A 14,967-nucleotide genomic window follows, 5' to 3' on the forward strand; every position below is an offset into this window, starting at 1 on the left:
GGTATCATTTCACTGGTATGCTGGCCAGATGAGTGCGTCTGGTGTGGGCTAGTTCTGAGCCACAGCAATTTTGCTATTTGGAAGTGTGCCACTGAGATAGGGTTGTTGAGGGTTAAAAAAAACAACTTTGTGGAAGTCTTAAACAACTCCATGGAGGAGGCAGGGTTTGAATAGTCAGGAGAATTTCGTCAGAAATATCCTTCTGTCTTCCCCCTTTTTCTGTCTGTCAGAAACCAGACGGTATGCCCAATTGTAGGAGCTTATCTCCAGGGGTAGCAATGCGGAATTTGTCCCAGTCATGGAATAGTGGACCATCTCTTTACAGCACAAGTATGGGGTACCAGGGCTGTTGCTACAAGCCATCTGGTTATATATAACAAAAGCCAAAGATGTTTTCAGTAGGTCTTGGCTCCGCCAGGTTTGTCGGGTGTGCCCACCATTCTCTTTGATAGGATCTCAAGTTGCACCCAAGGGGAAAACTGTTTTTTCTGGGTTGGTCTATGCTATTTGCATATGATATGGTTCTTTTGGCTTAACCAGACCATGACCTCCAGTAAACACTGAGGAAGTCTGCAGTCGAGTCCGAAGTGGTCGGGATGAGTGTCAGCCAGAAAAATGGTGGATTTTTCTCTTCCAGGGTGAGAACGAGTTGCTGCCCCAAATGAAGGACATATCGGGGTATTGTTTACGAGTAAGGGTAAATGGAGCGTGTTTGACAGGAGGACTGGTGTGACATCACCAGTAATGTAGGCATTGTGCCAAGGATTTGATGGGTGGATGAATGTTGCAAACAAGGAAGTCCTGGCTGTTGATCTTTGACTGACTGACCTGAGAGCCTCTCGTGTGGTTGTTATGCTCGACCAATGACATTCAGGGCAAGGAGATGAATTCTGGCTTATCCCAGGTGGACTGACGAAGCAAATTCATTTTCCAGTCGTGCCAGTCAGAGTGAACCTGCAAGCATGTCTAACACAGATGAAGGTAATGACTTTACAAATATGTTTAAAAGTAGAGTTGTGGATGCATATGTTGGTGTTTTTTTATTTAGAAAAGGAAACACAATGACATTTAATTTCAGATGTAATTTGGACATCACCATTGTGTTTACTGTCCTTTAACTGTGTTCATACACAAGTGCTGTCACAAGTTTTCTTTCTCTTCAGTCAGTCACTGAGTTTGTACAACATGTGAGGGAGTTTTTTTTTATATCATTTTACTTTTCTCAATGTCGAGACTTAACTGCTCTTTCTTTACCAGGGAGTGTTGCTACAGACGGCATGACAGCCACAGACACTACGGGTGAGTGCTTTGCACTAAGTTACATACTATTTTTAAAACTTGTTTCTTGGGAATTTTTAGAGAAGAGAAGATGTTATCAGAGCAAAGGTGAAATAAACAGGATACGGTTGATGAGAAAAAAAAGGTTTTATTGCCACTAAAGTCATATCACAGCCAATCTAATTATGGTGAACTGTTTGGTGAACAAACCAAAACTGATCAGCTTGGAACTATAAAGGTACTGTTTTGTACATGACTCAGTAATAATCAAGTAAGTTTGAGTTAATGATTAATCTCACCCTATTTCAGTTTATTGTACTTTGGCTTTGCTGGCACAAAACAATTCAGCTTCATAAATGACCGCTGAGTTGAATCTACACCTCTATGAAACCAGTCCAAAGGAAACTGAACATTAAGACCTTCATGAAAGTTGAATTTACTGGAAGACTGTTGTATTAAACTGCATTAATTGAGTGTGTAAAGAATGTGTATAGACTTTGTATATTCATTTTAACATAAATTTTGGATTTTACATTGATGTATGTGTTGTTTTCTATAGCATGCACGAAGAACCAAACAGAGACTGATGCCTTCATCAGAAGGTAAACTGCTTCTTTTTGTTTGTGTGGTTGGATCAGCTGGAAATTCTCTCCTCCCCCTGGTCCAGTACTCACCTAATATTGTGTTTTTGTGCTTTGTTTTCATTATTAAACAGCTCTTTGGGTTCTCTGGAGGAGTACAAGATGGACAACAAACGACGAGGCCGTGCGCTCATCTTTAACCAGGAGCGCTTCTTCTGGCGCCTGGAGTTACGAAAGAGGAGTGGAACCAATGCTGACCGGGACAACTTGGAGATCAGGTATCACTTCCCGGCTTGTTGCTGAAGAAGGAACACTGTCTTTTGTATTACTAAAAGTTTTCCATGTCTTTCATACTTGCTGGACCTCTTTTTTAGACTGAAAGAGCTCAACTTCAAAGTGGAGACTCACAATAACCTCAAACAGGTGGAAGTCTTGGATAAAATCGGTGAAGGTAAGCACATGCATGATCACTTGTACTCGAATGACCCTGAACAACAAGATAACCATGTCAGAAATAACATGTGACATGCTTTAGTACGGTCACTTTTACTTGTTCAGACTCCAATTTAACAAGTACCTGATGTCCCACCAGCCGCAGAGGACGACCATTCAGACGCAGACTGCTTTTTGCTCGTCTTCCTGAGCCACGGTGAGAAGGATCACGTTTGGACCTTTGATGAAAAGATCAGCATTCAGGACATCACCTCCAAGTTCAAAGGAGACAAGTGCAGGAGCCTTGTGGGAAAGCCAAAGATCTTTATATTTCAGGTACATGTAAACAGAAGTCAAAAATCCTTCAGAATATGGAAGCATGCAGTTTTGCCTGTTATTTCATGCTTTACTTGGAAATTCACAATTCTTAAACCCTCACCAGGCGTGCCGTGGAGACAAGCCTGATGATCCGGTGACTGCCTGTGCTGCCGGGGTTAGTGAGTCAGACACAAATAATGTGGCGGTGGACGCCGGCGCCCTATATACCCTCCCTGCTGGCGCTGATTTCCTCATGTGCTACTCTGTGGCTGAAGGTGAGCCAGAGATGTTAAAACCTGTTAAAACTCATTGCACGCCATTATCCCTCTACACCAGATATTCTGACATGGCAGCCTTTTGATTGACAGCTCATTTGAGCAGACTGGAGCGTGTACGCCTACAACAACTAATGAGCAATCGTGTATACAAGTGACCCGCTCTCTCTTCTTTCTCGTCTCTCCTGAGCCACTTACATGCCAGCCTCCGAATGATTGATGCGTCATGTAGCCAATTAGATGCAAGTTTATGGAGTTGTATGTGTTTTGCTCTTTGAATAAGCTGTTTATCCACCTAAGCACTTTGTCTTGACGATTGTATATGCATAAAGTTAAAGTAAATTAGGAAATAAAGAACTATAATGAGTTTTTGCTGCTGTTACTCTCAGGCAGGGGTATTTTGAGGTCACAAAATGGCTTTTTTTCTTCTTCTTTTTTGCCAGGCGCCTGGATATTTGCTTAAAAAAACTTATGAAAAAACTTTTCATTTTAAGTAATACTGTTATCTAATTTGAACTTGGACCATGTAAGACTATATGATGTGGGCCCATTGTGTTTGCCAGCAAATAGGGGCAGTGACAGGTCATCTGCAGGCTTATTTTTGCATTCAAAAGTTTAGGAGAGAAAAATAAATGAATAATTCAGTGTGTTTAGAATTAATGATTCAACAACAGCTTTGAATTTACTCAGGGCTGGACTGGGAAAGGCATTCACGATAATTTTACATACATTTCCAGAATAAGAACAGTTTAAACTTCTGTTCCTGTTGTAACCTGATGGGACAATTTACACTTCATTTGATTCAGTTGATACTTTGAAGATACAGCAGTTATCCCACTTAGGAACTAGAGTGAATTATTTCAGAAGTATGACTCACAAATCCTTTTATCTGTCCTGTCCCCATTGTTGTTTTTGTTTAGGTTACTTTTCCTTCCGGGAACCCTTAAACGGCTCCTGGTACGTCCAGGATCTGTGTGAGCTGCTTCAGAAGTTTGGGGACTCACTTGAATTCACAGAGTTACTCACGTGGGTCAACAGGAATGTGTCGATGAGGACAGTTGGGCTCAGTAAAAACATAAAAATCATCAGCAAGAAGCAAGTACCTTGCTTTGCTTCAATGCTCACCAAGAAACTCTTCTTCAAACCAAAAAAGTAACAGCTTCAGGCCTCAGGCATGAAATGAGCTGGTTTTATATCACTCCTTACACATAAACAAGCGCATTGATAGAAATAACAAAATATGCAAAATAACAGGAACAACTTGTGTTTTTATGTACAGAAAAAATGAATACTCCTGGCCTTAGGCAATCACCTCATTACTAACACTTCCTGTCAATCAAATTTGTTGTTTCAATGATCTTGTTATTCTTTTTCTTACATGTTTGCTATTTTTCTTCACAGTTTGTCTCAGTTTTGGCTGCTTGTTTAATCTAGTTCAAACTATCGTGGCACTAACCAGCTGACATTTTAACTTAACAACCAAAAAGAAAGAAGTTGACATATCTGGTGACCCTGGACGGGGAAATTTTCCTCATACTAAACATTGTCTCATTGTGTGTCACATGATCAACGACTCAGGAAAATAAAATCAACTTAGACTGATTCTGTGTTTTTGTCGTTTCACTGTTGTGACTGTGTGTGTATGATTACATCTGTGTGACTATTCACCAATAAAGTGCTCATGTTTGATTAAGAGTGCATTCATTTTGTGGCAAAATGTGTATTCATGACATCTTTATTTCACCAGTACCCAGAAGTTGTCATCCTCTTAAATAACCCAGGGTTATTATTCAGTCTCTTCCAGTAGTGAGTACAACCACAACACATTTGGGATTTCCATCATGAGACATCAGGCAGACCCAAGATTCTCCCAATGCACAGGAAATCATTTTCATGTGTCATAGTCATGAGTGACTCCTCAAATGTATAATCAGCATCATCATCATCCTCAAGACTGACAACACAACACAGATATGGATTCCTGGATCGTGGGTCACTGTCATTCAGAAATTCTTTTGTCTTTGCTTGTACAATTTAAATGGGGAAACAGTTCTCTTGTAGCACGAGTGCAACCTACAGAAAAAAGGAAACTTTCAAGAAATCATCAGGGAATATTGCACCACACAATCAAACAGTACCTCCCAGTTCCTCTTCCCATCACCCTAACTGTAACGTGTGTTAAATAAATAAGACAACGATGTCTGTTTCTGCAGCGTCTAAAAAAATTTGTTGATTTCCCTTCATGAAATATATCACAGGGAGGTGAATACACTGAAAGAAACATGCTTTTATTGACAATTCTGTGTGTCACTTGTCTTCATAGACAAATCTATGTGTCTTTTATTGTTTGAGCTGCAGCATCTCGCTTGGAACAGGCAAACTGGAAACAACATCCTGGAAGGAAGCCTATAAGTGGCTTTATGAAACATGCAGGGACCACAGACTGTAGCAGTAAGAGGCTGAGATCACACGTGAGATATTCAGAACTCCCATGTGACCCCGTAAGGGTTAACGCCTCTACAAGAAAGGGCCTCCCGGTGCCTCTGTATAGCACTTCAATATGTTAAAACCATTGTTTTCTGTCAGGTCAGAGTTACAGGGACCAGTTTCACAGCACAAGTTTCCATGCCGAGCTTGCTTTACGGATCTGAATCAACTTGAAAATGTCTTAGACTAGCTGGAACAAGCCTGGGTTATTTGGGAATTCAAGTGGCTGGTACCAGACCATCTGTGGATGAATGATGCAACGCGGAAAAGGAGGAAGTCCTGGCATTTACATTTTGATGGCAGGAAGTAAGAGCCCATCATGTTCTCAAGTTAGCACACTCAGCCAGTGAGACTGAGGAGGAGGTGCTAAATCCTGGCTTATCTGTGTTTGCAATGAGGAGGAAAATTCACTTGGCAGCGGAGTTGGCTCGAGTGAACAACCTGTGAACATGTCTAACACAGCAGAAGATGGATGTGGAGGTAACAACTTTATACACATGTTTTCAATTAGAACTAGACATGAGTTGTGAACTCATGCATTTGGCATTTTAAAAGTTAGAAAAATAAATGTGATAACTAACTTTCCAAAGTGATTTAGGCTGTCAATGTCATTCAACTTTTCAAAATGCCAGGACTTGCCTGCTCTTTCTCTAACCCTCCCAGGAAGTGTTGCCACAGACAGCAGAACAGCAACAGATGGTGGATGTGAGTGCTTTGAACTAAGTTACATGATATCTTTCAAAGCTTGTGTATTATAAGTTTAAGAGGAGAGGAGAAAATATGTGCTCTTCTCAAAGCAAAAGCAAAACAAACAGAATAAAGGGTTAATCATCATCACGAGCCTAGACTGGGTACATGATTTCGACATATCCCTGTCATACTTGTCATATAGAAACTGATCGGCATTGAACTTTAAAGGTGCTTTTTTCATGTTATTCATGGTAATAATCAAGGCCGTTTCGGTTAATGCTTAATCCCACCCTATCTAAGTTTAATTTACTTTGGCCATGCTGGCAATAAATGATTCCGCTTTGGAAATCGACCACTGAGTTCAATCTACACCACTATGAAACCAATTCAAAAGAAACTCAAAGTCATAACAGTCATGAAAGTCGGACATGAGACTGATTTAAAAAATCAGATAATACCAATATGGTCATCAAACACCCTGAGCTGCTGCCTTTAACACACAAGCCTACATATCTGTAATGTGGGGTATGAAGGTGCCACTTTTGGGCTCTGTTCTTTAGCAGTAGTGTACTGAAGCAGTATTTAGTCCTTAACCCTCCTGTGGTGTTCGGGTCAAATCTGACCGATTTACAACTTCATAATATCATAACATTTTTATTTTTCCTCTGATTGCCTCAAGGCCTTATGATATCCTCCACACGAGGCATTTGAACATGTAAAATTGTTGATCACCACTTTCATTGAATTTTGAGTGGTCTAATCAACTTTGTAACACCTGTGGTGTTCCCGGTCAAAAATGACCGGCACAGGAAATGAAAGGGTTAATACTAGATTATGTTCATCCAATAGATGGAAAACATTTTTTGTGTTAATGTAAATGCAGTTAAACCAGACTGGTCAAATTTGACCGGGAACACCAAAGTAAGGGGGGAGAAACAAACATTAAACAACATTATATTCTCTAATGCGTATAGGCATATTCTACATTAATGTACGGTTTACTCATGTATGTGTTGTTTTCTATAGCATGCACGAAGAACCAAACAGAGACTGATGCCTTCATCAGAAGGTAAGCTGCTTCTTTTTGTTTGTGTGGTTGGATCAGCTGGAAATTCTCTCCTCCCCCTGGTCCAGTACTCACCTAATATTGTGTTTTTGTGCTATGTTTTCATTATTAAACAGCTCTTTGGGTTCTCTGGAGGAGTACAAGATGGACAACAAACGACGAGGCCGTGCGCTCATCTTTAACCAGGAGCGCTTCTTCTGGCGCCTGGAGTTGGGAAAAAGGGACGGAACCAATGCTGACAGGGACAAACTGGAGATCAGGTATCACTTCCCAGCTTGTTGCTGAAGAAGGAACACTGTCTTTTGTATTACTAAGAGTTTTCCATGTCTTTCATACTTGCTGGACCTCTTTTTTAGACTAAAAGAGCTCAACTTCGAAGTGGAGACTCACAATAACCTCAAACAGATGGACGTCTTAAATAAAATCGGTGAAGGTAAGCACATGCATGATCACTTGTACTCGAATGACCCTGAACAACAAGATAACCATTTCACAACTAAACATGTGACATGCTTTAGTGCGGTCACTTTTACTTGTTATTACTCCAATTTAACAAATACCTGATGTCCCACCAGCCGCAGAGGACGACCATTCAGACGCAGACTGCTTTTTGCTCGTCTTCCTGAGCCACGGTGAGAAGGATCACGTTTGGACCTTTGATGGAAAGATCAGCATTCAGGATATCACCTCCAAGTTCAAAGGAGACAAGTGCAAGAGCCTTGTGGGAAAGCCAAAGATCTTTATATTACAGGTACATGTAAACAAAAGTCAAAACCTGGTTAAACCCTCCAGAATATGGAGGAGCATGCAGTTTTACCTGTTTTTAATGCTTTACTTGGTAATCTATAATTCTTAAACCATCACCAGGCGTGCCGCGGAAACAAGTATGATGATCCAGTGACTGCCTGTGCTGTTAGGGACAGTCATTCGGACACAGACGATGTAGTGGATGCCTACGCCGTACAGACCCTCCCTGCTGGGGCTGATTTCATCATGTGCTACTCTACAGCTGAAGGTGAGCCAGCTGGGATGTTTAAAACTCTTAATCTGCTCTTCACATTTTTGATTCACACTTTGATTTGTAACAGTAATCCCACCAGCAAACTATTTCATTTATATACTGTATGTTTCTTAAAATATCCGTTTTGCTGTTCAGTCACTAATCATCCTGTCCTGTCCCCCGTGTTGTTTGTTTAGGTTACTATTCTGTCCGAAACACCCAAAATGGCTCCTGGTACATCCAGAGTCTGTGTGAGCTGCTTGAAAAGTATGGGCACTCACTTGACTTCACAGAAATACTCACATGGGTCAACAGCAAAGTGTCGACGAGGAGTGTATGCAGTAACGACTGGAAGGCCAATGGGAAGAAGCAAATGCCCTGTTTTGCTTCAATGCTAACCAAGAAGCTCTACTTCAAACCAAAACAGTAACAGTTTCAAACCTCAGGCACGAAATGAGCTGGTTTGATATTACTCAGCATCCTTTAGGGAGCATTTTAACAATTTGTAATGTAAAATTTCTTCTGAATAAAGCACATTTCTTGGCTGGGTAAAACATGACCTGATTAATAAAGGCGTTTTCGGGTTGGCCCTGTATTTTTGTCATCTTCCTCTACTAAGTATACTAAAACGTGACTCTTTTGCTTCCAATAAAGTGATTATATTTAATGAAAAGTGCATTATTTTTGTGTGTTCATGATGTCTATATTTCACCTGTGCCCTGAAGTTGTTTACACATTTTAATCCTCTAAAAGAACCCAGGGTTATTATCAAGTGTCTACCAGCAGTGAGTACAATCACAACACAAACCACTCACCCCCATGACGATGGAAAGACGGGTGAGGTTTCGTAGTCCACAAAACATTCCTGGAGCTCTCCATGCATCGAGAGTGTAAATAACACCGGAGACACCGGACGAGCTGTCTGGAGCCATTTTGTTTTTTATGGGTTGTTTCTCTGCGTTTAAAAAACAAGTCCCCATCTACTTCAGTTGTTTCGGAGAGCTGCAACTCTGTTTTGTTGTGGAGCTCCAGAAATGTTTTGTGGACTACAAAACTTCATCCGTCTTTTCATCAGCATGAATGCGAATAGATAATTAGTTTTGGGTGAACGTATCCTTTAAGTTTCTGCACCCGTTGCTGAGGCTCTAGCCAGTGTGGGACTAAACAAAGTCAACGAATTAACCTTACATGAGCCAGTTCATCGGTTGGCCTGTATAATCCAGTGTTGGACAGATGCACTCTACTTCAAAAGTAGAGGACTATGGCAGCATAAAATTTAAGATAGCATCTTACAATATCTTATAAAAATAAACAAAACAATCTCTGCTGTAGGTCAAAGTGTATAAATGTTTGTAACGCGCAGTATGTCCAGCAGAGGGCACGATAGAGCTACTGATTATATAGAAATCTATATACAGTAATCAGAGGATCAGAGTGACCCCAGTTGACAAGTTATTCTTCAACACTAACAAGCTAATCTCGTCTGTCATAAACAAAATCAACATATCTGAATTGTTCTGATGGTGATTAGGCTTTAACGTGACAACAGTAGCCCACTGTATTAGCACTAAATTTACCAAGTTCTTGCCGGAAACTTGCAAGAGACTCCTAGGAAATAATGGACCATGAAACACAACATACCACCCAGTCCCCCCTCCCTTAACCCATATAGGAGCAGGACAGGTGATTAATAAGTCAACAATGTCTAAAAACATGTGTGGTTATCCCTTTATAAAAGGTGTTACATATTTGTGAACTACCACACATGGAAGGTAGTGCAGTGGTTAACTCACATGTGACAATACTGTGAAGAAACCCTGTGTTTAGCTGTCATGAAATTAAAAAACAAAGCTTTTATTGATAACTGTGTCGGTTTTCATCACAGACATTTCTATTGAAACTATGTGGGCTATCTTGTAAGCAGCATCCTTTAACACAGGAAAAGACCACAGGTGATGTTTAAATGGACTCCCACTGACCCCTCATCCAAAAGATGAAACATATTTCTTCCATCGTGTCTTTTAAGTTGATGCTGTAAGAAAAACCCACTGAAATAAGTTCAGGATTAGAAGTTTATCTCTCCTAATCTTCGGCTGTACCAACGCTGATCTCACTTTTACTGATTCATTAAATCCCTGGACTTTAATGTTTGACGAGTCGCTAATGCAATGTGACAAACACGGAAGTACTGACGGTTGACCTCTGACTGACAGACGCGAGGACCAATCGTGTTCTCCACGCGTCACACTCGGCCAATGAAATCGAGGGAGGGAGGAGCTAAATCACGTCTCATCGATGCTGGATTGACGAAGCAGTTTATTTTTCCCCAGTGGTGGCACTCGGAGTGAGTCTGTGAACATGTCCAACACGGCTGAAGACAGATGTGGAGGTAACAACTTTACGTGTATATTTTTAACTGAAAGTAGAGGGAAGTTATGGACACCAGCGTATGGCGGTTTAAGAGTTAGACATATAAATACAAACACTTTTAGTATCACGAGTAACGCTGTTTACTATCGTTTACCATGTTCTTACATAAGCACTGACACGCCTTTACTATAAGTCGTCTTTCTGTTCAGTTAGTCACCAAGTTAGTAGCTTTTACTGCCATTAAACTAGTCTCAGTGTCATTGTTCTTTCTCTCGTCTGCCCAGGAAGTGTTGCTAAAGGCAACAGGACGGCAACAGACAGGGCAGGTGAGTGCTTTACATAAAGTTACACACTGTTTTCAATTAAAGCTCATGTCTCTGGGACTTTTCACATAGGGGAAGAGAAGAGGTCTGCTTCTTATCAAAGCAAAAGTGAAACAAGCAGGATAAAGTTGTAAAAGAAATTGCAAAGTGAAGCCAAAGTACAGCCAACTCAACTAGGGAGAGATTAATCATCAACTAAAATTGCCTTGATTGGAGAGATTATTGTCTACACATGATATCATTGTCCCATATTCAATGTAATCCTTTGTCACATGGAAACTGACCAGCGTGGGATTATAAAGGTACTTGTGTTTTGGGTGGAGTGAGTGTCAAGGATGAGACGCCCAATTGTTATACCTTAATCCAATAAACATTCATTTTTTAAACACCTAGCTCAAATGAATGCACTATAATACAACAGCTCTGATGCAAGTCCACCTTTCGTGAAGGCTAAAATGTTCAGAAGCTTTTTCAGAGAGGCGTTGATTTGATTTGAAGTGTTTGTGGCGCTGTCGAGTGTCATTGTGTCACACTAAGAGGTGTTTTCTAGTATCTTGTCCATTCAGGTTATATCACACTAAATATAATAAAACACCTCTCAGCGTTCGGCATCCACAATGACCGCTAAGTTGAATCTAGACTGTTGTGTAAGACGGCACTAGTTTGAGCCGTCTGCATGAACAGGAAAACACAACACAAGCAAAGATATGTCTATATAAAAAGTGGGATACCACCTGAGCGGCTGGCTTTAGCACACAGAGTCAGATCTACACATCTGTAGGGTGGGGTGTGGAGGTGTCACTTTTGGCCTCTGTTCTTTTAGCAGCCTTTGCCATCTTTCTCCACCTGTCACCCAGCTATTGAAGGCCATGAGGACTCTAAGCTGATGGAACAATGGCTGCTTGACCCCATACCGGCAGCAGTTGAGCAATTCATGCACCTGTAGTTGTACTGCTTAACAAAAAAGCCTGAAAAGCTCAATCCTCCGGTGTATTTTTGGCAACTTCAGTCACATAGTGTATTTGTGATCTCTAAAAAAGCTGTAAAGCCAGATCTTCCCATGCATCGTTGTTTAGCAGTTATATTCTACATTGTTGCGTTCATGTATGTGTTGTTTTCTACAGCATGCACGGAGAACCTAACAGAGACCGATGCCTTCATCAGAAGGTAAGCTGCCTCTTCTTGTTAGTTTGTTTCCACTTGCCTCTGGTCCACCAGTCACCTAATGTTGTGTTTATGTGCTTCTTTTTCATTATGAAACAGCGCTTTAGCTTTGGATCCGGCGGAGGAGTACAAGATGGACAACAAGCGACGAGGCCTTGCGCTCATCTTTAACCAGGAGCGCTTCTACTGGCGCCTGGGGTTAAATGACAGGCATGGGACCAATGCTGATCGCTACAACTTGGAAAAAAGGTATAATTTCCCAGCCCGCTGCTGGAGGGGGAGGGCACTGTGTTATGTATAACGGAGAACTTGTCTGTACGTGTTCAGTGACTGTGTCTGGATCTTCCCTGTGGAAACATTTGTAAGAATTTCTCGTTTATTTCATTGCATGCTGAACTTTTTTTCACCTCTCTTTTAGACTGAAAGAGCTAGACTTTGAAGTGAAGGCTTACGAAAACTACAAACAGGTGGAGGTCTTAGATAAAATCAGTGAAGGTAAGCACAGGCACACAAATGAACTTGTTGATATCAATAATTAACATTTTGTCGAGTGAAGATGTCACTAAATAGAATTGCTCCTAGTCAAAACGGCATTATGGATATGTCTGCTTGGAATTCTGATTAGTCTAAAAGCAATTATTGATATCTACAATTGCCAGTACCGCTATTGATTAAATGTTAAAAGGGCTTGCCATAGATGTATTAAGGACGCAGCGTTACAAGATCATTACTGTAGTTTAAATGCTTCACTGTCCTGCAAAGATAATTCAGATCCAACATGCGACATGCTGTAGTACGAGCCACTTCTCCTCTTTCAGTCGCAAATTTAACAAATACCTCATCTCCCACCAGCCGCAGAGGCCGACCATTCAGACGTAGACTGCTTTCTGCTCATCTTCCTGAGCCACGGCGATAACGATCAAGTTTACACCTACGATGGAAAGATCAACGTTCAGGATATCACATGCCTGTTCAAAGGAGACAAGTGCAGGAGCCTTGTGGGAAAGCCAAAGATCTTTATATTACAGGTACATGTAAGCAAAAGTCAAAACCTGGTTATATCCTTCAGAATTAAGGCTTTGCTGGAAATCCATTATTTTTAAACCATCCCTAGGCGTGCCGTGGAGACAAGCATGATGTTCCAGTGACTCCCTTTGATGCGGTGGACAGCGAGTTGAAGACAAATGAGGTGGTGGTGGACGCTTGCGCCGTACAGACCCTCCCTGCTGGGGCTGATTTCCTCATGTGCTACTCTGTGGCTGAAGGTGAGCCAGCTGAGATGTAACTCTTAATCTGCTCATCTTATTACAAGATGGGTAGATTCACATTTAATTTGAGTCAGTTGATGCTTTGAGGATATGAACAATAACCCCACTTTGAAACTTTAAATGTCACTTTATTTCTGTTCAGTCAACAACTATCCTGTCCCGTCCCTTGTGTTGTTTGTTAAGGTTACTATTCCCATCGGGAGACCATCAACGGCTCCTGGTACGTCCAGGATCTGTGTGAGCTGCTTCAGAAGTTTGGGGATTCCCTTGAATTCACAGAATTACTCACGCTTGTCAACAGGAAAGTGTCGATGAGGAGTGTCGGCAACAGTAGTGACCGAAGTGCCATCGGGAAGAAGCAAGTACCTTGCTTTGCTTCAATGCTCACCAAGAAACTCTACTTCCGACCAAAAAAGTAACAGCTTTAGACCTCAGGCGTGAAATGAGCTGTTTTTTTTTTTAATCATTCCTCCAAGGAAGATTTTAAAGATTTTTGCTGTTTTTCTCTAGTCTTCTTCTGTATGTTTCTACTATGATTCACTTCTAAGTGCTATATTGTAGGCAACCAGACTTGTTTCATTTGTTCTAGTTGTCTACGATGTAGCACTCAGAATTACAATGACTTGGATGACTGAGTATCTTGACCAACTATTATTCACATATGCATTAAACAATCAGCTAAATGGGGATCTACAGTGAAACCAGTGGTTACAAAATAACAGGAACAACTTGTACTTATACTGCACTGAACACATTTGAATATTCCTGGCCTTAGGCAATTACATAATTCCCGAAACCACATGTCTGTCGAAATTTCAGGTTTATGCATTTGCATGTCTGAGCCTCGTTTCCCACATTGATCCAGTTTCTTGTGCGAATTCAAAAACATACAGTTGACATTTTAATGCAATCTAATACAACAGCCCTACATGAATTTAAACTGAGTCAAGTTATATTTGAGGACCAGTATTGGTTTATCACAGGAAAAAAGATGAAAGCAATTGAAGCTTTATTGAATCACTTTTATAGTAATTTATCTTGAAAGCCTCTGTCTATAATACTCAGCACAGCCCTGAGTCTGCAGGGTACTTTATCATAGTGGATCAGATTATTGAACAGTATATAAAATCAATTCATTTATAGTCCTGGCTGTAAATTATCCTGCCTCTAGTATATATCTGTCACAACTCTTTTGCAAGAGGCATCCCTTCAAAAAATGCTAGCAGAGCTGCGCCAAAAAAACAATTATCACAGTTATAATTAAAGCTGATAAACATTTCCAAAATAAAGTATCAAGGGAAAAGAGTAGAGGTGCTGTTTTACACAGCAAATGTCATATATTTGATAGGTGGGACTCGTTTCTTTTACTGACTAAACTGATTGGATTTACCGCCTCAGCTGAACAATGCATATTTTAATTTATTAGCCTCTACTAGGGGTGTCACAATATAACGTTATGGACGATAAATGTGATACAAAAGAAATTAAATATCGATATTGTGAAGAGAATACACATAATATTGTATAGATGATCCAGCGCAGATGTTGTGGATCTTTTCTTTATCAGTTCATCCGGTTGCTGTTTCACTGATCATTATGTGTAAATGTTCGCTCTTGTACAGTTATGGTTACAGACTCTGTCCAACTCCCAACTCCCTATTACATCCATACCGTGATAATCATGAAGTGAAAATGTGATATTGCGACAGCCCCAG

At 40.7% G+C, this 14,967-nt stretch overlaps 2 protein-coding genes across 4 annotated transcripts; both read left to right on the forward strand.

Annotated features, from left to right (window-relative positions):
• The first annotated feature begins 950 nt into the window (after positions 1-950).
• LOC311274506 (caspase-6-like) lies at positions 951-4,080 on the forward strand. The gene is made up of 8 exons (XM_084382224.1): positions 951-981; positions 1,258-1,299; positions 1,838-1,880; positions 1,994-2,137; positions 2,234-2,310; positions 2,452-2,627; positions 2,734-2,884; positions 3,805-4,080. The coding sequence occupies exons 1-8, from the start codon at positions 963-965 to the stop codon at positions 4,038-4,040; spliced, it is 888 nt and encodes a 295-aa protein (XP_084238350.1). The 5' UTR covers positions 951-962; the 3' UTR covers positions 4,041-4,080.
• A 1,650-nt stretch (positions 4,081-5,730) lies between these two features.
• LOC311274491 (caspase-6-like) lies at positions 5,731-13,756 on the forward strand. Of its 3 annotated transcripts, XM_084382195.1 has the most exons (9): positions 10,392-10,516; positions 10,782-10,823; positions 11,945-11,987; positions 12,084-12,233; positions 12,403-12,479; positions 12,837-13,012; positions 13,099-13,249; positions 13,436-13,472; positions 13,554-13,756. In XM_084382195.1, the coding sequence occupies exons 1-9, from the start codon at positions 10,486-10,488 to the stop codon at positions 13,669-13,671; spliced, it is 825 nt and encodes a 274-aa protein (XP_084238321.1). In that variant the 5' UTR covers positions 10,392-10,485; the 3' UTR covers positions 13,672-13,756. The 3 variants fall into 3 exon arrangements, with proteins under 3 accessions (XP_084238320.1, XP_084238321.1, XP_084238319.1); XM_084382194.1 differs by lacking the exons at positions 10,392-10,516; positions 10,782-10,823; positions 11,945-11,987; ... (4 more) ...; positions 13,436-13,472; positions 13,554-13,756 and adding exons at positions 5,731-5,851; positions 6,035-6,076; positions 7,088-7,130; ... (3 more) ...; positions 7,995-8,142; positions 8,325-8,750; XM_084382193.1 differs by having other exon boundaries at positions 10,393-10,516; positions 13,436-13,756.
• Positions 13,757-14,967: the final 1,211 nt, after the last annotated feature.

The sequence above is a fragment of the Pagrus pagrus genome (genome assembly GCF_965226575.1).
Source record: "Pagrus pagrus genome assembly, chromosome: 2".
In the NCBI taxonomy this organism is placed as follows: Eukaryota; Metazoa; Chordata; class Actinopteri; order Spariformes; family Sparidae; genus Pagrus; species Pagrus pagrus.

What these genes read in the sequence shown, in the direction of transcription:
- LOC311274506 (XM_084382224.1), top strand. An exon ending in CGGGACAACTTGGAGATCAG is followed by an intron (nt 2,138 to 2,233) that starts GTATCACTTCCC and finishes CCTCTTTTTTAG; the next exon opens with ACTGAAAGAGCTCAACTTCA. An exon ending in CTTGGATAAAATCGGTGAAG is followed by an intron (nt 2,311 to 2,451) that starts GTAAGCACATGC and finishes ATGTCCCACCAG; the next exon opens with CCGCAGAGGACGACCATTCA.
- LOC311274491 (XM_084382193.1), top strand. Translation starts at nt 10,486, where the DNA reads ATGTCCAACACGGCTGAAGACAGATGTGGAG. An exon ending in CGCTACAACTTGGAAAAAAG is followed by an intron (nt 12,234 to 12,402) that starts GTATAATTTCCC and finishes CCTCTCTTTTAG; the next exon opens with ACTGAAAGAGCTAGACTTTG. An exon ending in CTTAGATAAAATCAGTGAAG is followed by an intron (nt 12,480 to 12,836) that starts GTAAGCACAGGC and finishes ATCTCCCACCAG; the next exon opens with CCGCAGAGGCCGACCATTCA.